Consider the following 21,573-nt stretch of genomic DNA (forward strand, 5'->3'; position numbering starts at 1 on the left):
TGTTTAGTTTTCATTATCACAATTTATTCGACTCCATAAACAAAGAGCGAATGGCGAGGGGTGCACGAGAGAGGTGTTCTGCTGGTTAATTTAAGCACAGTATGACCCACATAAATCATTACTGCACTGATAAAGAGACACCCATCACCCTCTGTGATAATGCTGGGAGTGAAGATCTTTAGATCTGCTGTCCAGTGAAAGTTGGAAAGGAAGGAGTTGCTCAGTTTATTAAAGAGAATAAATAATTCCAGCTGCGCTGTGCTGTGCTGCCCGATGGTGTGTTTCTTAGCAGAACTTCTGACCTATCTGTGAATCACATGACTGAACAGCAGCACTTTGCTGGGTAGTCCTCTGTATACACTTTATTCTCATTTCCAAAGACACAGAAGGAATAGACTTTTCCTCTCCATTCATACTCCACCTTGGTGAGTGGAATCAGCTCAATGGTTTGTTTCTGGAATAGACAAAGGAAATATATGATTGTATCTGATAATAATCCTAAGGGCAGAGTTTAGGAGTCAGATCCTGCTGCCCTGGCTTATGTTGAGGTGCACCTTACTCACAAATAGCCCCTTTCACTTCCCGGGTAAAATGCTACTCAGCATGAGCAAGTGGATCACAACCGGGCTCTTATTTGGTTTAAGGAGCCTGATTCAAAGCTCACAGAAGATCTCAGGAACCAGCGCTGGTCCAAGGATCAGTGGTTGAGAAACACTGGTGTAGTCTATCTGTGCCTAGTGTTTCACTCCTCTCAGAATTCCTATGGTGATGGTGAATTCTTGGAATGGTTTCAGTTCCTTTCCCAAGTATCCTTTGACCGCAACATATTCACACCTTTCTTGCACACCAGGATATTTAGAAGTAGTGGATTTCATTGTACAGGTTTATACCACTTAAATTATTCCATCCCCAAGTTGCTGTAAAACAAGCTTCTTTGAACTTACTGTCTCCCATCTGACTCTCCTTTTATTAAAAAAAAAAATCTTGGGGACTGACTACATCGTTTACATTGATTTTACATGATGGATCTTCATTCGATTTTGATAGATTTACTCCCAGTGAAAGGCAGATCAGAATCATGCAACAGAGATCTGGTAAACACGTGACAAGATGCAACCTCCCGGGCAGATGGTATATTAGTAGCAACTTGCGTTCGCATAGGTGCTGCAGGGAGGTGCAGTAAAACAGCTCCAGGAACAGGAAGGGAAAGCTTGGCTGGCTGAAGGTTGGTCTCTGAATGTGGGGCTGTAGATTTAAGTTAAGAGTCCTCGAACCGGGAGAATATTTTGCATGTTGATGTTTTTGGAGTGTTTTTTGTTTTCTGAGATTACAGTGCACAGTTCTCCTTGAGTAAAGGGAACTGACTGGCTGACCTTGTGTGATTTTGCTGTGTTGTTTTACCAGTTTATAACTGTAAATTACATATTCTGGAGATTAGCAGTAGAAGGATAATATTTTCCCCCAGTTGCCTCCCATTTATTGGGGCAATGAGCTCCCATCTGTTTGGTGCATCTTACTTACCTGTCTCAATATACGACTATTGGAGGCAAACTGCATTTGGTGTTGTGCAATGCATGATTCTGAACCCCTATCAATGGCTGGCTCAGGGAAATTCACTATAGGATACACCTGTGAAAATAAAGACAGAGTTATGAAGGGCATATTTATACACCCTCCAAAATGCAGTTAAAGATAATTAGTAAAGAACTGTAGTCCCTTGGGTATGTTTTAATTTTATCCCATTGTACAGACTGCATGTACAGTGCCGATGCCCTCCTAAGCATCAGTTTGACTGGCAGCTGGCAAAATGTCAGTGCTTCAAGGGATAAATCAGTTTTAATCTAATTTTAAATATAGATCCTGGACTATCCCGCAGCACCTCACATCCCTGGCAAAAAGCAGACCTACAGCTGGCTAAATCAGCACAGGATAGTGAGATTCTCAGATGGCACAATAACCACTCTGGAGAACTCCTTTCCCTGTCTTGTGCTGTGACAAAAAATGGGCCCGAGATGTAACGTCCCTTTATGGATGCAAACTTTCCCTAAATTCCTAGTAGTTCAGATCCAGGGTTCTGGTTCAGGCCTGTCTCTCTTATTGCTCATCCACAAGTATTGATAGCTATCACCAGTGTTTAACTGGACTGTAGCATGATGCCCGTGTTGTAACATGATGCTATAGCAATGGCTGCTACTGTGTTGTTCTGTCATTGGAAAATTGCCGTCACATTTTTTTACTACATGCAGTGAAACCCTCCTATAGAAATGATACATTTATCATAAAATGTATGGCTATTAATTTTACTTCTTTGTCCCTTTAAAATTACTTGGTACTTAGAGAGCTAGTTCATAAACATGGCAGCGTGCTCTGCAGTTTCAGTGGATTTGAGATACAAGAATTTTAACACAATAGCGTCATTATTTACCACTTGATTTTCATCGCTAAATATTTCCTTCCCAGTGACTTCCTGCAGGTGATAAATAGGAAACCCAAAATTCTTGTCAACAACATATTCAGCCACGCTGTTCTTCCTGTTGGGAAAATGGGGGGAGCATGTTGGTTTCTATTTCTCTTCCTTAAAAGTTAGGATTGCTATGATTAGCTGTATACAACAAAACCCCATAGTGTTCAACATGTTTTACAAGCCCTGGGACAAAATCATGCCTTGGGAAGCACACAGGATTATGGCGGAAAAGCCACAGCTGGGAGGGGAACCATCAGGGGTAACTTTTGTGACCTGCTCTTATCTCCCACAAAATCTGTCAAGTTCAAGCCTTTGTAGCTAGAGGACATTCTGGGCTGGGCTTTGGTTATGTGCCTCACATGTTTTAGCTCATATGTCTCAGATCCTACCACCCCCTGCAGGTTACTGCTTTCCTTGGCCTGAATAAACTATGTGAGAAGAGATTCCCAGGGCCACAACCAGTCCCAGGTCTACCTTAATTCTGCCTTTGCATTGATTAATGTGCGCCATTGTGCAAACTCCAAGCAATGAGGGCTTCCATTTGGCCTAAGATATACAGAGATGGTTTCTTCCATGACTGGAATTCAACCACTGGTGGGGTATGAGAGGCACCCTTCAAGCAAGGCACAGCAACATTAAACAGATCAGAATTTAAAGGGAAGATGATGGGTCTGACTCTCATTTACACTAAAGTTCCTTTACACCTTAGGGGCAGTGGCAAGTGTGTGTACATTACATGTACACTCACTTTAAGGCCCCTTCATCTTGCTAGAGCAAGGTAAAGGGATCATAGCGTAAACAAGAATCAGGTCCACTACAAGAAAATGTTAGTGAGGTGAAATGTAGTTTACTCAGAATTCTGTCTGGGCATTGAGCTAAGGAGCTCTGGCTAACCACACCGAGAGAGTTTTAATAGGCACTAATGATCGAGACCTTAGTTTTCTATTTGATCCAAAAGTTCTAGCAATCTAGTTGAACACTCCAGGTCTCTGAATATTTGTGTGCCAGATGCATTCAGCATGGACTGTGATAATGTCATTTCTCATACTGCTTAACTAAAATTAGACGATCAAGTGACTTCTGAAACTTACAAAATTATACTTCCTAGAGGTGAAAGCTGGAGTTCAATGCCACTCTTTCTTTCAGATCTACAGGTAAAATATCAGTTTCTAAGGATTTTGTTAACACTTCTGTTAAATGACGTGACTATCACCAGGAGCACTGATCTCATGGTTGAGCCATATATTTTAAAATGTTGGGCCATATAACTGGCAGGTGTAAATCAGCCTGGTTCCATTGAAGTCAGTACTCCTAACCCTGGCCCAGCATTTCACAGGAATGACCTCAGCTGATCTACCCTCATTTACACCAGTTGATGATCTGTCTCAGTAACATCAGCATGCTTGAGAATGGCCAACAACTGTATATACCCTCCTGTCTAACAAACCCCTGTGTTCATTTGATTTCAACTTACCAAGTGATTGTAAGTTCAGAATGATATAACAAGAGGCCTTTTCCAGAGCAACGGATGCATTTCTGCCAACCGCCACCATGACAGTCTGAGCAACTATGGAAGAAATACAACATTTATGCACTCGCTTTACACATACAAGCCTCCTTTATAGCACTCTCAGGGTACGTCTACACTACCCGCTGGATTGGCGGGTAGTGATCGATCTATCGGGGACTGATTTAATCATGTCTAGTGTAGATGCGATAAAAACGATCCCTGATCACTCTGCCGTCGACTCCGGAACTCCACCGTGGCAAGAGGCGGAAGCAGAGTCGACGGGGGAGCAGCAGCAGTTGACTCGCCGCTGTCCTCATGGCCAGGTAAATCGGCAGAAGATACGCCAGCTTCAGCTCTGAAGTTGCGTTTCTTAGGTCGACACCCTTCCCCTCCCCGCCCCTGTGTAGACCTAGCCTCATTTTCATCCAGAAAAGTGGATCGGTTCAGTGGGCTGTCTGATTTCAATGGGTTCATTAATCGGACATCACCAGTTTGCATGTGTGTATTCTAATGTGACACCAAGGAGTGGGAAAAACAGTCATCTGACTTGACTTTTTAAATTGTAAGGTTTTCAGCCCAGGGATCTTCTCTTACTATGTGTTACTACAGTGTGAGTGAGGCACAATGGGTCTCCAGATCTCGATTGGGTCCCTTGTGTGCTAAAATGATATAATAAATGAATAACAACCTGCAGAAAGCGGGTACAGAATACCATTTTACACCCACTTTGTATTCATTTCCCACTAGTTTAAATGATGCAAAGTAGTGAAGGACAAGGCCCACTGCCTCTCTGTGTCTTAGTCTCTCCAGCATAAAATGGGATTAATAACACCTACCGCACTTTACAGGAGGCTTAGTGAATGTTTGCAAATTGCTTTGCAAGCTTTGAATGCAAGGTGCAAATGTTTGTTATTATAAATGGAAAGATTCCCATTGACTCTAGTGAGCATTGAATTGGATCTGTAGTTTGGTTAAGTTCTTATTCAGCTGGCTCCATTTCACCTATCCCCATTTTCAAAGAGCGTGAAGGAAATGATATCCTAATAAAGAGCTATCTGGTCAACGAAAGCTGTGAAAGAAATACAAATTGCAGCTGGTATTTTAGCATTTTCTTACCATCTCTTTCCTGAACCTGAGCAAAATAAACAACTCTGATTGGATGAGTCTTGCCAGCCAGTCCCATTACAAGCTGTACATCTTCTCTACATTTAAAAAGGTGAAAAGAAAAGAAAAAGATTTTTTCTCTGACAAGAATTTGATCTTCTGACTTTTCATTTTGTCAGGTCCACATTCTCAACAACAAAAGTACATTCTCAACAATACAAGTACCTGGAGCTCAGAACGGGGTAACCTAAGTGGATCTATTTCATCCCATGCACCATGCGGCAAGGGCACCTATGATGAAATTCATCCCTGTGCAAAGAACCCACACAAGATCTGTGCACTATTCTAGTCCCACCAAATCCTAGTTTTGAAGGTTTAAATGGAATGAAAGTAATGCATAGGCCTCATGCTGGATTTCTATACAGGGATGAATTTATCCCCTAATGCAGAGTATTCCAGTAAGGATTCCATATCCAGCAGAGTATTTAATTGCAGACAACTTAATGCTGCTGCTTATGTAAGTGACATCACTCCATTAATATTACTGTTAAAATGAGGTAGGCACATCCTTGTATCCATTCTATAGTCTGTACAAGCTGATATATTAGCAAGAAACTTTTCATAACACGTTTTCTGTGTCTGAAGATGGCAGTAGAGTCTGTCCAGTTTCAAATTTTGCAGTGCTTACCTGAACATGATTGAGTAGCACCTGCAGATTCCAGAATTAGGACTACAAATTAAAGGCAAGAGATTCCAGCAATACCTATTCTTCCATCCTTGTTAACCATAAAGGTTTGTTAGTCTCTAAGGTGCCACAAGAACGCCTCGTTTTTTGGGTTTTTTAGTACTCTTGCAGTTATCTAGACTCATAAAAGGGCTGATACTCATAAAAGTAGCCTTTACCACCTGCAGGACCTGTTTTTCTCCTATAATTTGCATCCTCTGGAGATTCAAGTCCTTTGTCTACAGATACTGCATGCATAGAAGCACTGCCATATTACTCACATTGACTGACCTATGAGAGTGAGCAGTTATGGAGTCACCATTCTTAAGCAGTCCTTTAACCTCTTTGATGAAACTGCCAGATGGGATGAGAGTTGCTGCTAAATCAGATGTGAACAGCCATCGTATCACAATGAATTCTGATTACTAATGAACTGAGCCAGAACAAACTGATGAAAAGCTCAGCATCCTATTACCTGTTCTCTGAGTCATCCAACTAGCTCCTCCGATAAAAACCCCGCATGTCTCTGACAGTGACAATGGTTTAGCTATTGGAGAAGGGTAATTCCCTGCCAACAACTGCTGTGACAGCTATATACCACAGAACGGAAGTTCTATTCAATTTTTTTTACCAATTTCTCATCCTAAATTTGTATAGGAGAGCCTGGGAAAACTTTTCAGGGGACTTGTGCTAAACAATTAATATTGACATCTATAGTGGCTACAGATGGGCAGCCCTTCTTTTTGTGGTTGGTTAAGTACTGAGATGATATTTACAAAGGAAGCACCTCAGTTGAGGATCTCTTTAATTGCTACCAATATCTCAGCATCATTAGTGATCTGGATGATGGGATAGATTGCATCCTCAGCAAGTTCACAGATGACACTAAGCTGCGGGGAGAGGTAGATACTTTGGAGAGTAGAGATAGAGTCCAGAGTGATCTAGACCAGTATTTCCCAAACCTGGGATGCCGCTTGTTTAGGGAAAGCCCCTGGCGGGCCGGGCCAGTTTGTTTACCTGCCACATCCACAGGTTCGGCTGAAGAGTGAGGGGGGGATTTGATAGCAGCCTTCAACTACCTGAAGGGGGGTTCCAAAGAGAATGGAACTAGGCTGTTCTCAGTGGTGACAGATGACAGAACAAGGAGCAATGGTCTCAAGTTGCACTGGGGGAGATCTAGGTTGTATATTAGGAAAATCTATTTCACCAGGAGGGTGGTGAAGCACTGGAATGGGTTGCCTAGGGAGGTGGTAGAATCTGCTTCCTTAGAGGTTTTTAAGGCCCGGCTTGACAAAGCCCTGGCTGGGATGATTTAGTTGGGGGTTGGTCCTGTTTTGAGCAGGGGGTTGGACTAGATGACCTCCTGAGGTCTCTTCCAACCCTAATCTTCTGTGATTCTATGATTCTATCATAGTAGTGTACAGACATAAGGGCGCCTTCTAATGTCATCTTATTCTCTACTCTAGTCATTCATCAACTGTGATATCTGCATTTCTCTTTCTGCCTTTCATTATATCTGGGCAGACAAAACACAGTGAAACTAGTATAAGAAGCCACTCTTAGCAGTTAACCTTCTGTCCTGAAACCTTCCCAAATATTCTGGGTACAAATCTGCTCCAACTTGATTAGGATGCCATTTCTGTTAAGCCTCCCAATTTCTGTCATTCCCTTCACTGTTCACTTAAAACAGGTTAGATTAAATCACTTCTTTATTAAGGGAAAGCCCTAGATTCAAAGAGAGGTCAGACTCATTTGTCAATATAAATTGGGATCAAGTTTTTCTCAAATAACAATGGGTCACGGTCAACTCCCACTGATAGAAAGATTCCCAGTGACATCAATGATCTTTGGATCAGGCCCATAACCTTCCATTCTTTAGCTGTCACACAACCATTTACATCTCCTTCCTGACTTTGTCATTTCTCTTTGAGAGATTTGTCAAAGACTGGGAACAGCTGCCCCGTTTTTGAAAGCTGAAGACATATGTTCCCTCAGTATTTATTAAAGACCTAACTTTATCTGTTCCATCTATTTGGAAGAAAGAATGTGAATTGAATGTCCAACAGACACATAGGTGGGACCAGTTCCTACTAGTGACTATTGTTCTCAGATGACTTGTAATTTGCTTGTCAAGAGCTCAGAAAGAGAAAAGTTTGGGCCAAGTGGTTTTTATATACTCTTCCAAGTATTTTTGAAGAGAAATTTAAGTGTTTTCTTCCTTCCCTGTAAAATTGTACTGCTAGGAAATGGTGACACGTGAAAGAGAACTTGCCATAGTTGCATTATAACATACCTTTCCAGATCCACTACACAAGTGGCACTGATTCTTACCATGTCCTTGGCAATTAGGACAATCCTGAAAGCAAAGCAAAAAAGGTACAAGTAACAGATCTGTGGGTTGAAAGAGAAATACAGCAGCTTGGGGCTGCTGGCATTAGAGCCCATGGGCAATTACTTTTAACCCCAAGGAGTCACCATTCTCACCTAAACCTCATCCTCTCTCTCTATTACACCTGTAGGTCAGGGGAGCCTTGCTTGAAACCCATTGGCAAAGAAACCTAAAATTACTAGTGCAGACAGGGTTTCCACTGAGAAATTAAATGATCATATCACGGGGGGGAGCAGAAAGTATAAAAAGACTGTCAACCCTACATTGAAATACATGCTCAAAGATCTTCTGTCCCCCTCCTAGTGGAAACATCAGGAAGCAGGATATATATTTTCTTACCTAGGTTACTGAGTTCTTACACAAAACCAGTTGGGTTGGCTTTTCTGTCTGGTTTCGTTTGTTTTACTCCAAAAATAGTCTTGCTTTGTTTTGTTGGGTGGATACAAATCCTTTTTCATGGCAGCCTGCCCACTTGAAATGCACACTTCAGACTATCTGGAGCAGTAAAATCAACTCCTTGCCAAAAACAAGGGCTAATCCTTTATCTCATTATTTAAAGCAACAAAAACAATGCTACCTGCCAGAAACCTGAGTTATCTTTTCTTATCCTAAATCAGGAGGGGAAGAAGCAATAAATATAATTATACCCCAGAAGAGCCATTGCAATTAGTAAAAATAGGTATATGTGCTAGATATTTAACCACAAATATAAAACTGAAGTATGATCGCACAGTGATTTTAAAATCAATGTGTAATCAAGCCTTCTGCATTTAGGATAACATGATGTCTTGGGACCAGGATCCCGCTCCACTGAAGCCAATGGGAGTTTTGCCATTGATTTCAATGAGAGTAGGATCAAGCTCTTGAAGAAGATCAGACTTTGAGTTACATGCTGCTGGATTTAGGATTAGAAATATTTTCTATTAGTGTAGGTACTAAGGCACTGAAGTGGGACTTAAAAAACCTGGGCTCAGTCCTGGCTCTGACACAGACTTCCTGTGGGATCTTAGGCAAATTGCTTAACTGCTTTTTGTGCCTTGGTTGCCCCTCTGTACAATGGGATAATAATATTTTCCTTCTCCCACCTTTTGTCCGTCTTGTCTAGTTAGATTGTCAGCTCTTTGGGGACAGGACAGTCGCTTAGCACAATAGGGACCTGATTTCAAATGGGGCACTCCTGTCACCCAATGAATGATCCTTTAGAAGTCGGAATGTTTGTGGGGAGTTTACCTGTACTGAATATGTGTGCGGCACTGGAATGTGCATTTCACAGTCCGTAAACAGAGGAGGTGCATCCACTACTATTGCCCACGGGGCAGGTGCTGGCGCAACATCAGAAGAGTCCACAAATCCACCTAGAGCAAAGGACTAAAGATCAGTCAGAAAAGACAGTGGTGCATTAGGAAGGATAGGAGGTTAGCATGGAATGGACAAAAAAATCACCAGGCACCTCCTTTCACCCGTGCGTTTCAGTGCTAGTGGAAGGTGCCAGGTTGATGGCAGTGGAGGAAACTGAGGGAAGCTGCTTATCCACAAAACAAATATAATTTAGACAGTGGCAGTTCAGATCTTATCCATTATAGCCCCACCTTCCTAGGGGTGAGAGGTGCCAATTAGTACTGACTGGTGTCATGGTTCCTCTGATGCCAGCCTCTGTTTACTGGGCGGAGACCCACCTACTCATTCAAGAAAGACTACTGAATCCATCAGCTGGGAAGGACTTTAGGTCTCTGCTAATCTGTGTTACATTCAATTCCAAAACACACCAGAGTCACTGCACCCCAGAGGGAACCACAGGAGGAGTTGCGCCTTAGGAGATATAAACCCTCCGTGAGGTCTCCAGTGCTCAGAAGGAACACGGAAGCTGTGCCCTCTTTAAACATGTTGCCACCTCTTCCCTTCTCCTCCAGTAGCTTGTTCTCTAACGCTGGAGCGGTGCCTGGCTTCATCCCATTTGGAATCATTTTCCTACAATTGTCGCTTGCCCTTTCGCAGGGGGATGGAGGAAAGCTCCTTGGACTTACCCCTCCCAAGCCAACCCTTTACAGAGGCCAATCAGTTTTAATTAGATGAGAAAATGTCCCCAAGAAAGCTTATATTTGTAACCATATGAGGTTGTATAACCTCAATGTATTCAATTCTCTTCTCTTTCCCTTTGTACGCCCATACCCCAGTCTCTAGACAATCTTCCCCCCTCCCCCCTCCTCCTTTTCTCTCTGAAGGCAGGAAGATGTTACAATCCATTTTACTCTGAGGTCAAAGTAAACCGGCCTCACTGTGCTTGAGCTAGTGTGAAAGTTAATTGTATATCAGGAACTATGACTCCAGTGAGCAACTTCTGGTATGTTAACAAACCTGCATCTGTCAGTGGAAATTGAAGCAAAGGAACATGCTGTTTCCTGAACTGGACTTTTTTTTTTATTGTTATTATAAAAGACAATTACAGTACATGGTGGGAAAGGTTCTAAATGAATCTATTGCCCCAGCTTAAATTTAGCTTGTGTGAATAACCCTGGGGCCTGATCCACAGCCCAGTGAATGTAAATACTCAATGTAAATACTCCCATTCATTTTCTGCGCTTTGGATCAGGCCCAGAGCAAACCAGCTTAGAAGGATGAAAAATATTAGTGGGCACATACAATGGACTGGCAGGAAGTTAGCTTTCACTTAGCTGGCCCCCATGATAACATTCACCTTCCACTTCCAATTTGCCTCACTTTTTCCTCCCCCTTCACCTTCCGCTCTCCTCCATCTCTCTTCTTCCACCCTTGTCTTCTCCTACCTCCCTTTCTTCCCCACTTCTTCTCCCTCTTTCTCCTCTCAGTACTTTCCCTTTCCTCTCTTCCTACCCTTCACCGGGTACGTTTATCTGATCTTCCTTCCCCCATCATCTACCTCTTCGCATCTCTCTCCCCAAAACACTACATAAACAGAAATATCTTCCAATGGTTTTTCATTTAGGGAGAACCGGATGGAGGTGGGGACTGGACTAAAATGCCGGAATGGGATGCCAAACATATCATTACTGAGTTACTACAGGAGCACTAGTCTAAGCAGTTTCACTATCCAAAAGCCAAAGAGAAAACAAATGTCACAAAAGGTGACAGGCAAAGAAAAATAAATTATAATTTTTAAACCTTTTGGTCTCCACCAATTTGGGCTGGATTTAAACTTACCACCTAAACGGGTGAAAGGCTTAGTTATCAATCCGGTTCTCCATGCCTCTGAAATCAGGCCCTAGGAGACCTCAAGTTGGATTCCAAAATTGAGGCATTCAGAATTGGTAGCCATTTTTAAAAATATTGCCCCTTATGATTCTGCTAGTCTGTGTGCAGTTAAGGAGCATGTGGTCACTCGTTAAATCCATAAGTCTACTGAGATAGTCATTCCCTGCCACAGTACATTCTACAGTGTTCACTCTCTGCTAAGTAAGAGCGCTGATTTGCTTACCATTATAAGGCTCGCTGATCGGGAATGTTTCTCTGGTTTCAGTGAAGGTTTGCAGACGATACTGATAAGACCAAACAAAAGTCAACTTTAATGTAAAACTGCTTCTTATTCTCTGCTAGGAGGTGAAGCAATTCTGGGCTTAATCCTGCTCCCTTTAAAAACAATGATACAACCTCTATTGACTTCAAGGAGAGCAGAATTGGTTCCTGCGTTTGGGTAATCAGAGCTGTTCTGATTTCAAAAGCAAGAGCTAGACAGAGCAATAAAATAGTTAAATTAATAAATGATCGCACTGTGGAGTAATAGCCTGGAGAATGCTGTGTCTGGCTGAGGCATAAGCAGTCTTGATATCACAGAGACATGCTAGCATGAAGCTGGGTGGGAGCAATCTGTGCTAAAAGTCATTGGTGAAACTTGGTGAAGACGCACACTGGGGTCACTGCACTAGCATAAGTCACTTCAGTATTTGTTTTCTTTGCTGCTGCCTAACCACAATACTGATCTCTTCCAGTCCAGTCATGTCTTCCAGTCCACAGTGAAGAATCTATGAGATCAAGAACTTTTCAGACCAATTTTACATTTAAGGAAAAATTCTCTTCTCTGGGATGTACTTTAGACACACACACACACACACACACACACACACAGAGTCTCTCTAGTATAATCAGACACACACAGAGTCTCCCTAATATAACCAGAGAAAACACCACATTTTGGAGCAAAGAAAAATGTAACTGGCCTATCTTAGCTGAAAATGGCCAATGTGTGTGTGTGTGTGTGTGTGTGTGTGTGTGTGTGTGTGTGTGTGTGTGTGTGTGTGTGTGTGTGTGTGTGTGTGTGTGTGTGTGTGTCTGGAGGGGGGGTTATGAAATGGGAGCACTTTCAAATTGGTAACATGACAAATGCTGATTTTTTGAGGTTTTAGATTTCGTTGCAAATATCTTGCCCACTTTCCTGTGTCCGAGCCCTTGTCTAAAATGGTGGGGGGGGGAATCGATCTAAGTTACACAACTTCAGCTATGTGAATAATATAGCTGAAGTCAACCTACTTAGATCAATTTACCGTGGTGTCTTCACCGCAGTGAGTCGACTTCTGCCGCTCCCCCGTCGACTCCGCCTGCGCCTCTTGCGGCTCGAGTACTGGAGTCGACGGGAGAGTGCTTGGGGATCGATTTATCGCATCTAGACTAGACGTGATAAATCGATCCCCGTTGGATCAATCACTGCCCATCGATCCAGCGGGTAGCGTAGACATTCCCTGAAACTGTAGATCGTTGCAGTTGGTATAGGAATAAGCCTATCAACTAAGCCTGCCATGCAATGCTAAATTTGGTCAGCTGTTTTCAATACTATATGTACTTACTCTGAAAGTGTTGAGCGGAGTCAGGTTCTGGACCACCATACGTTTTGCAGGGGCAATCCGATAGCAGCACTTATTGGCTATGTACTGTACTAAGGCTTCTCTGGCTACATGATCAGAAATAGCTAGAATGCTGGAAAAGGAAAGAAAAAATGTTTTGGTAAAAACTGGACAATCCACTTCACTTCCTGAGATTGAGGAAGAAACTTCTTTATACAGTGAGGAAAAAATGTAAAACCATCAGCTACCATTTTCTTAAGTGGCTAGCAATATAGCATGCTTCATGTTTAGGTGCCTTGCTAAAGACACATTTGAAAAAGGTCTGATTTCTGAGGGTGCTGAGCCCCTCTGAAAAATCAAGTTGCTTTAAAATATCTTGTTGAGCCCCCAAAATTTGGGGTGCTCTAACTCACAAGTTACTTATGAAAATCATGGCCCTCACCCTAGATTACAGTTGTTTGTAAAGTCTGGACTAATTTGACGGTAGGCTGACGTTTCTGATGGCAAATAACGGTCAGGAAAGGTCCAGATCAAATCCCTGAATCCAAAAACTCCTGAACATTGGGGCCATAAAAAGATTCAGATCTGATCAGACTCAGAGCCAAATTCCCAGATGTTCAGAATCAGTGTTTGAATTCAACAGAGCGTAGAGATCAGTTCAAGCTGTTACTCTAATGTAAGATTTGGACTCAGGATTCTGGTTCAGTGTCACCTCTCTTCTCTATGCTCTTTCTCTGGGCTAGATGGACTTTTGGTCTGACCCAGTATGGCCGTTCTTATGTTCTGTTTTCTTTTCCAGGGTAAAGTGAAAATGCATTGTTCTGTTTTAGAAGATGTTTCTCTTCATAAAGCTGCTGTTTTAAAGCAGTGAGCACAAGGCTGTAGGAAGACAGGCAAAGGACAATTCTATTAGCTGCTAGTCAAAGGGACTTAATGGGCTAAGCTCCCATTGACTTCAGTGGGATTCGAATCAGGTCCAAACTCAGATAACAGCAATCAGCATCCAAGCAATATGATAGATAGTATCCAGCATTAACTTATCTAGGTAAATACATCAAGAAAACATGGAAATGAATTGTTACACTGTGATTCCACCATGTTCCACAGACAATAATGTAAATGTGAGTTCAAAAAGGGTTTGCGCTCCCACACTGGAAACAGCACCTAAAAGGCATCTTACCTCCACTCTGTCTGAGGTGGAATGGAATCACTGTGCTCTCCTTCGGGCAGCTGATCAGCTGGGGGAGGTAAACCTTTGTTTCCTACAGTGAAATAACAGCAAGAAAAGTTACATTTAGTAACTTGCATTGGCACAGTTCAATTTTCTGCTAGTTTGGAAAGATGCAGATGATGAGTTCAGAACTCTGCATCTTATAATATAACTTGCTGGCTTTACTGATACCTCATCTTCCTGTGTCTTTTATTAGTCTCATTTACCTGTAGTATTGTATCATAATCTAGATTTTTGGCTGTCTTTTTATTGTGTATCTCTTCAAGGCTAGCACAATAAAGACCTGTTCCTTGATTACTTTAACACTGTCTGCAATAGGTGGTTATTTAAAAGTGACAGACATTGCCCATGACAAACAACCCTCATGTACTGTGGGAGATTGTACCAACCGTAGTCTCCTGAATCTTCCCCTTCATCTTCAGTCGCCCTGTCCATTAGCTCCAAGGGGGGCGCAGAGGGTTGGTCATGGGGCAAAGAATAGGAAGCAGGGGCATCTGCAACACATGAGTTTAAAAGAAGTGAATTCTGGTAGGGATCTAAAAGTACATACAGGAGACTGATAGTGCTTTGCAAGGAAACAGCCATTAACAATACAATAAAAACATCAAGAGGAGAGAACATATGAAGTCATTAATACCCGTTTGAAGTAATGATGGGAAACCTTCAGCAGAAGGTTCGAAGAAATGTGCTGGATTGGAAGTGATGTCTTCACAACAATGGTGTGATGTTTGCAGGTCAGTATACTGCAAGTTCCCAATCAGTTTGTCCTATCTCTATGGTACTTGTAGGTCACCAAGAACCATGTGTTTCTGCAAAATGATTAGTCCGTATCTGAATTAGTTACCATTCCAGAATTGAATGTTTGGCTTGACCAGTCCTTCTAGGGTGCATTAACCATAGATCCCATGGACTGGGATACCCATGTGAACTGCCTAAGAAATGCCACAGAAGTAGATGGCCGTGGTATTGTGATGATGCAGAAGATGCGGGTTAAGAGGCAGTCTCAAAATTTCTGACTTTTAGGTTAATGGAGGTCAGCCATATTGCAAAAATAACAGGATTGATCTTTGAATTACAAGATGTCCCCTTTCTGGACCATATAAAAACATATTATTCAAGCATTCCCTTCTAGTCAGTCTATGAAGTGTTAGATGGTGGCCACAGGTAAGAATGTGTGGGTGGGAATCTCAAAGCAGTGAATGGGATCAAGCAAAATGAGGCAAAAGGCAGCACTGGAGCTGTCTATCTATCTAATCTAGCTCTCTAGTAGCAAGGGAGGAAGGCAAAAATCTTTCATAGGAATCCACTCTGGCAGATCTGCCCAGCCAAAAGTGCTTAACAACCCAGAGAGTTTACAAAGTCAATTGCTAAACTAACCTATTTCAGTAGCAAACAAACCTGCTCACTGTATTCAGAGTAAATTGACTGAGAGAGCAAAGTCCAAAGAGAATAAAAAACAATCACTGTTAATTTGTCTCAGAAACATCTCTGCCATGTTTCTGAGTACAAGAAGCAGACGTCAAGTTTGTTCTTCGAGTTCAGGAAGGTGTGGCAATGAGCAACACAGAATGCCACAGGACTCTTCCTTCTCTAATGGGACCTTTCGGGTTACTGCAGGTCAGAAATGTGGCAATATTGTTCTCATAAATATGCAGGCAGTGTGCTATATATTTATACAGTCTGTACAGTATCTGCAACACATGCCTGGCATATTATTGGTTTTGTTACCCTTTACTATTGGTCAGCTTTATGCTATATGGTTAGCCACAATGCTGGGGAAGGAAAGGCCATTTTGTCTTTAAGGAACATGACTGTGAACATCCAGATTTTATTCTTTGCAACAGGTTTGTTTTCCATGTGCCCTTGGGAAAACCCCTTAACTCCTCCATGCCTCAGTCTCCTCATCTGTAAAATGGACAGAATTCTATTTACCTGCCCACATCCACATTAGTGTAAGATCATCGCAAAATCACCACACCATTTAGCACAGTTTAACAGCCTCTGCTCAAGATAGCTTCAGGACTGAACTAGTAGGAATGCCGCAAGCTACGGACATAGGTGCACTGGCAGAGCTGTGTGAAAGTTCCACAGCATCTGCCTTGTAACGTGCCTGCCTCCGTCTGGCGCTATTAGTCACTCACTTTCAGAAGCATTAAATTTACTCACAAACTTTAAGTTAACTAAGGGCCCTGTTTGCACTGGTTACAGCCCCATGAAAACGTCCTGACGTCAGTGGAGTTGTGCAGTGTGTAATTCTTGGCCCAGAATAAGTAACTAAAATAAGAGACTGGAATGCATGAATTTTCGCTTGTCTCACTTACCTGGTGTGCTGCAGATGTGACAGTGGTCTCTATCTTGCATCCTCTGCTGTACGGTGAAGACTCCTAACCTATTCTGACTCCAAATGAGTCAAGTCGACCGTGCTAGATAATATACCTAGGTCTGTTGTTGTTAGTATAACTGGATCTGTTGTTGCTGTTGTAAAACGTATTTTCACGTCGTCAAAGAATGGGTAAATATTTGAATGTGACTCCACCTTCTTTGAAAGTGCAGCTCAGGCATGGTAAAGGACAGGGGACTTTTTAGAGGGGAACAAGCATAACCATGTGGAATTTCACAATGTGAGCTGCAATCGTGATGATCAGCATGCCTGACTGCAAAGGAAAAGCACTGACCGTGATGTGCTTTATGTGTCTCTCAGAAGACAGCCTCAAACCTTCCTTCAGGTACACAACATTTATCATTCAGGGGAGACCCTAAGTATTTGCAACATATTAGTATCTTCATGTACTATGAACTGTTCTGTGCTTGGGTTATTCTTTTCTGACATACCAGCATGATGTCATTAGGAATACTTCCAAAAACACACATACAAAATCAAAACCTGGTCTATTTTAATTGTTACCATTATTGCATACGTTTTTTGAAGCCCAGTGTTGTTCTTATTGAAGTCAACAAGGTGGGACAATGGTCTTTTCTTTTGTTTTCCTCATTTTTTAGACAGGACAACAAACAAAACTAAGGATTGTGGGTTGTTTAGCTCCTGGCCAATCTTGCTTGAAAACAGCCTGCTCAGTAGTTTAGATCTAATCTCAGGTAAACAGCTGCTAATTTACAAATACCATTGCCCATACCTTGTGCAACAGAGGGAGAAAGGAGACATTCACTTCCATAATTCAGACGGCTTTCATTTCTGTTTGGAAGAACGCAAACAAAGAATATAATGAAACAAACCCTCTGCTAGGAGAAGTGGATGCACAGCAAGGTCATGATTCATTATGACGTAGAATTAGTGGTATTTATTACCCGCTCGCCCCTGGAGGCAGCCCCACCAGGACGAAGGTTGAGACACATTGTCAGCGCAATTTAGGAGAAACTCATCCTGCTATTGCCTGTACTGTGCTGTGCTTGTTGGGTGTGTTACTTTGAGTTGTGAGAATGTGGCAAAAAAAAAAAGCCCTGTGAATAGTCCATCGCATTTTTAAACCAATATGAATGTGTTTGCACTCCTTTTGCAAATACCTCCAGGAATTAGATTAGTGGTTGGCTGGAATGCTCATGGAAACCGAGTTGGGTTTTTACTTAATAAAAAAGTAAACAAAAGCCAGCTTCACCTCCTTAAAATGTTTCTTAACTGTGATTACCATAGCAAGTGCTTGCATAATATTGATTTTTTTTCCCTCCTGCTAGCAATCTCACTACAAAACTGTCATTAATCATTCATTGGAAGCCAGTTCTGTTTTCAAGCCCTTAATCACTGGATTTCCCATACTAACTTAACTGGTTGCACAATACCCTGTACAATGAGTGGATGGATGGAACAGCACTCTCCAACTGAGGCCTCTCCTGTTCCTGGCATGCCCCCAAAGCTGTGGGGCAATGGGATAGAATGGCACAGAACTGGCTATCCACCAACCGCACAAGCCACAGATTCCCCCATTCCAGGGTAATCACCAGTTGCCTGATAAAGCAGTTTTACGGTCTCCTTGCCTTGGCAAAGTGGTACAGAGACTGTACTGTGGCCAAAGGTCTAGCCTAGTGTGAATTAAAAACCCAATCGTCAAGCAGGTGGTCACCTGAGCAGGTCTTTAACCTGCTTTTTATCCCCTGTATAATTGTTCTGCTTTGTCCGGATACAAAGAGAGAGATTTCCAGCCTATTTGTGGGCCTTAAACCCCAGCACTCCTGTATGCTTTGCTGGCAGTTGTGCAGGTCTATGTGAGCTGCGAATATGCTTTCTAAATTAAAATACTTCTCTCTGATATTTTAGTTGGTGTCCTGGTTCTTACCTGGGCTGAATCATTTTATAGCGGCTGCGAGCAACTATTTTAAGCCTCTGCTTTGCACAGTTTTATTGGGGAAGTTTTCTAAAACAGAGACTGAGGGATAGGAGTGTCATATGTGAAGGCCACATCAGAACAAACTCATAGCATTTGATGGATGAAAAATGAGCGATGGGGATCTGGATAGCAAAGGTGGTTTTGAGTGATATATGGGGCCTTTCACTAGTAATTCAAATGCAGTCTAGGCCACAAGTGACAGACATCAGTTGACTGTTGAAGATCTGTAGTTGGTAAAGATTATTTTGGTATCTCGGTTCAGATCCAAGAGGTCAGGTGCCTACATCATATAAATAAAGCATCACAATCAGTGTGCCTAGCAGAGAAGGCAAGGACTGAGTGACAATGAAGAATGAACAACTCTCATACATCTAGAGGCGGTCTCTCCAGGCCGGGCCTTAGGGGCACAGTGTGGATGTTTGCAGTGCCAGTGATCAAACTGTAACTGGTCAAAAGATAAATAAATGACTTTAGTGTCATCAGGCTGGAACTTTTTGAAAGAACTACAAATGTGGCAGAGGCATAATGTCCGGAGGTGGATCATGAATTTCCCAGTGTTTAAGTGTTTCATATCCAAAGTTTTGGTTTGGCTCTACTTCAGCCAAAAATCTTCAAACTATATTGAGCTACAGTTCAAAAGGCACAATATATAGAGAAGGGCAGGGTACACTAAAGCAACCTGTACAATACACTAAGCTGTTTAGACGTCTTGTTTTAATGCATAGTGCCCCTTTCTTCCTTTTCTAGACCACTCTGCCACTGATGAGTGGATATTTTTAAATCTTGATTCCAAGGGTGTAGAAACCTAAGATTTTCCCTTTATTGTTTGTATTTAACAGTGTAGGTATAATATGATGTATTAAACATATAGCTGAATCTGTGTTGTAAATTTTAAAGTAACTTTGCCAGATGCTTGAAGCAGAACTTACAGAGACTTTGTAAACCAAAGTCTATAATGTTGTCATAAGTACCTTACCCTTGATAATTCTTCTTTATTTCTTAAGCATTTCTCTAACAATCTCCATAAAAACCTCAACAAGAACACCCAAGGAAATAACATAAATAGCATAAAAAAGTACTGATTTGAAAAAGGTCAAACCAGTGAACATGTCTGAGGTCTTTTATAGACATTGGATAATTTGCTCTTGGTACCTGTTTAGAATCATGCCAGATGTCAGATTCTAAAAAGGAAATCCAAATAAGGTTAAAAATAAAAGGGGGAAGATTCCAAAATGGGCAGTAAAGGTAATACCATTGCTATGACTAACAGTCCTGGCAGGCCAAATTTTTATCTCCTTTACACCCGTGTGATCTCTGAGTCACTGCCCAGAAGTCAACGGAGTTAGAGATAACCGTGTGTTGTTATAAATGAATGATGTGTGAATCTTAGAATGTTTATCTGAATCTCTGAAAATGCTGTGCAGGAATTTTCCTAGCATTTCTGGTACTTCCTGCTCCCAGCTGGACTAGAAACATTGCAAAAATAGCCTCTCGTCACATCCCAGGCAGAAGCATGTAATACAGAGGGGTGCGGAGCTTAAAATAAGGGGGAAAAGAAGTTAACTGAAACCTTATTCTAGTTAGCTGGAAGAGAGCTAAGAGAGACCATTTAAGCTGTTCTGAAAACAGACTCCCCCACAACGTACATCATTGTCAAGGGAAACACTTGCAATGTTTGCCCAGATTAGCAACTGGTGTAAATTAGCATAGGTTTCAATGGAGATACTTATTTGTATCAAGTGAGGATCTGGCCCATTGTGCTTCAAAGGATAAATGTATGCCTCCTGTTATTATTAGTAATGGAAGTTGCACATTTAAGTTAACATCCCAAACACAGCACTGTTCAACAGATGGAAGGGGAACAAGGATAGCCCTACTTTAAGAAGGGTTAAAATGTACCACATTGTCCAGTTCCAAGTTGCAAAAATAATTGAGAGTCTTCACATCATGCTTAAGCATCCTTTTGAAGGAAAAATACTGTGTTGTTCTATAATAAATACTCTAAACATGGTAATAGCATTGTTACATGCAGTTTTTAGGTGTGTAACTGTACTGCAATCCTCAACTGCGAATTTCATTGTTTTGGTGTGTTTCATATAGGACTACATTTTCAAACCAGGGTATATTGCCACAACAATAAAATGTGGGATTTTAAAGATTTATCGACGGCAACCACATCTGAAAATATGGCCATTCACCTTCATTGAATATGCTGTTTTTCCCCATGTCTTGGGAAAGTGTCCATCATGCCTCACTCGGGAAGGATTTTATTTATCCTGAGCAGCAAAAACTAGGAGTTTTTGATGGAAACAAACTGTAACTGACTCATATACATATCATGGGATGAAGACATCTTTACACAACATAAAAAAAGCAACACTGAGAATCCTAACTCGCATTCACTAGAACTTTCCAGAGTTGGATGAGAAACTCCCTTTGACTTAGCAACAGCATAAACTGAAAGGAAACTGTTTCATTTTATAAACATTTCTGTTAACATTTAAAAACCAACTGAGACATTTCTACAAATTCTCCCCAAAGTTTTACTTTTATTTGGATTAAAAATCAAAAGAGTTTCATAGCTCTCTTAATCAGCAGCCTCCCTCTCTGCATTACTGTATTAAAATTGCATGCAGCGACTGTACGATTCCATGATTTTTCCAACATAGCAGAATGTTTGTACCTCTCCTTCACAAAAATACATTCTTATTTCTTAAGCTCACCCGATCTGCAGCTCTTGCTCCATTGTTGTCGAAAGACACTGACTGCTGTTTGCTCAAGAAATGACACTTCCTGTGCTGTTGGTTAGCTCCCAAAAGGCCTCACAGTTGGAGGAAGTTGCAGTGTCTGTACTAAATCTGCAAGTACGGGATCACACAAATTCCTGTAGGGTTTCAACATGCCATCCCCCTAGTTTTAATCAGCAAGAACCAGCTAGTTAAAAAGTTGCTCTCTAAGGGCTTGATCCTGTGCCCATGTAAAGATTCCCACTGACTTCAA

At 41.8% G+C, this 21,573-nt stretch overlaps 1 protein-coding gene across 4 annotated transcripts; it reads right to left on the bottom strand.

The window, feature by feature from the left end:
• Positions 1 to 2: 2 nt before the first annotated feature.
• Positions 3 to 21,549, bottom strand: LOC123373754 (protein SSUH2 homolog). 4 transcript variants are annotated; one of them, XM_045022867.1, is made up of 13 exons: positions 21,297 to 21,322; positions 17,368 to 17,426; positions 14,623 to 14,727; positions 14,183 to 14,264; positions 13,006 to 13,135; positions 11,643 to 11,703; positions 9,422 to 9,546; positions 8,096 to 8,158; positions 5,091 to 5,176; positions 3,939 to 4,031; positions 2,426 to 2,531; positions 1,522 to 1,629; positions 3 to 454 (listed from the first exon to the last, which is right to left on the bottom strand). In XM_045022867.1, exons 1-13 carry the CDS (start codon positions 21,317 to 21,319, stop codon positions 314 to 316), a joined length of 1,182 nt encoding a protein of 393 aa, XP_044878802.1. In that variant the 5' UTR covers positions 21,320 to 21,322; the 3' UTR covers positions 3 to 313. The 4 variants fall into 4 exon arrangements, with proteins under 4 accessions (XP_044878802.1, XP_044878804.1, XP_044878803.1 ...); XM_045022869.1 differs by lacking the exon at positions 17,368 to 17,426 and having other exon boundaries at positions 21,297 to 21,549; XM_045022868.1 differs by lacking the exons at positions 17,368 to 17,426; positions 21,297 to 21,322 and adding an exon at positions 16,555 to 16,626.
• Between the last annotated feature and the right edge of the window lie 24 nt (positions 21,550 to 21,573).

Source organism: Mauremys mutica, chromosome 7, assembly GCF_020497125.1.
Source record: "Mauremys mutica isolate MM-2020 ecotype Southern chromosome 7, ASM2049712v1, whole genome shotgun sequence".
Classification (NCBI taxonomy): Eukaryota; Metazoa; Chordata; order Testudines; family Geoemydidae; genus Mauremys; species Mauremys mutica.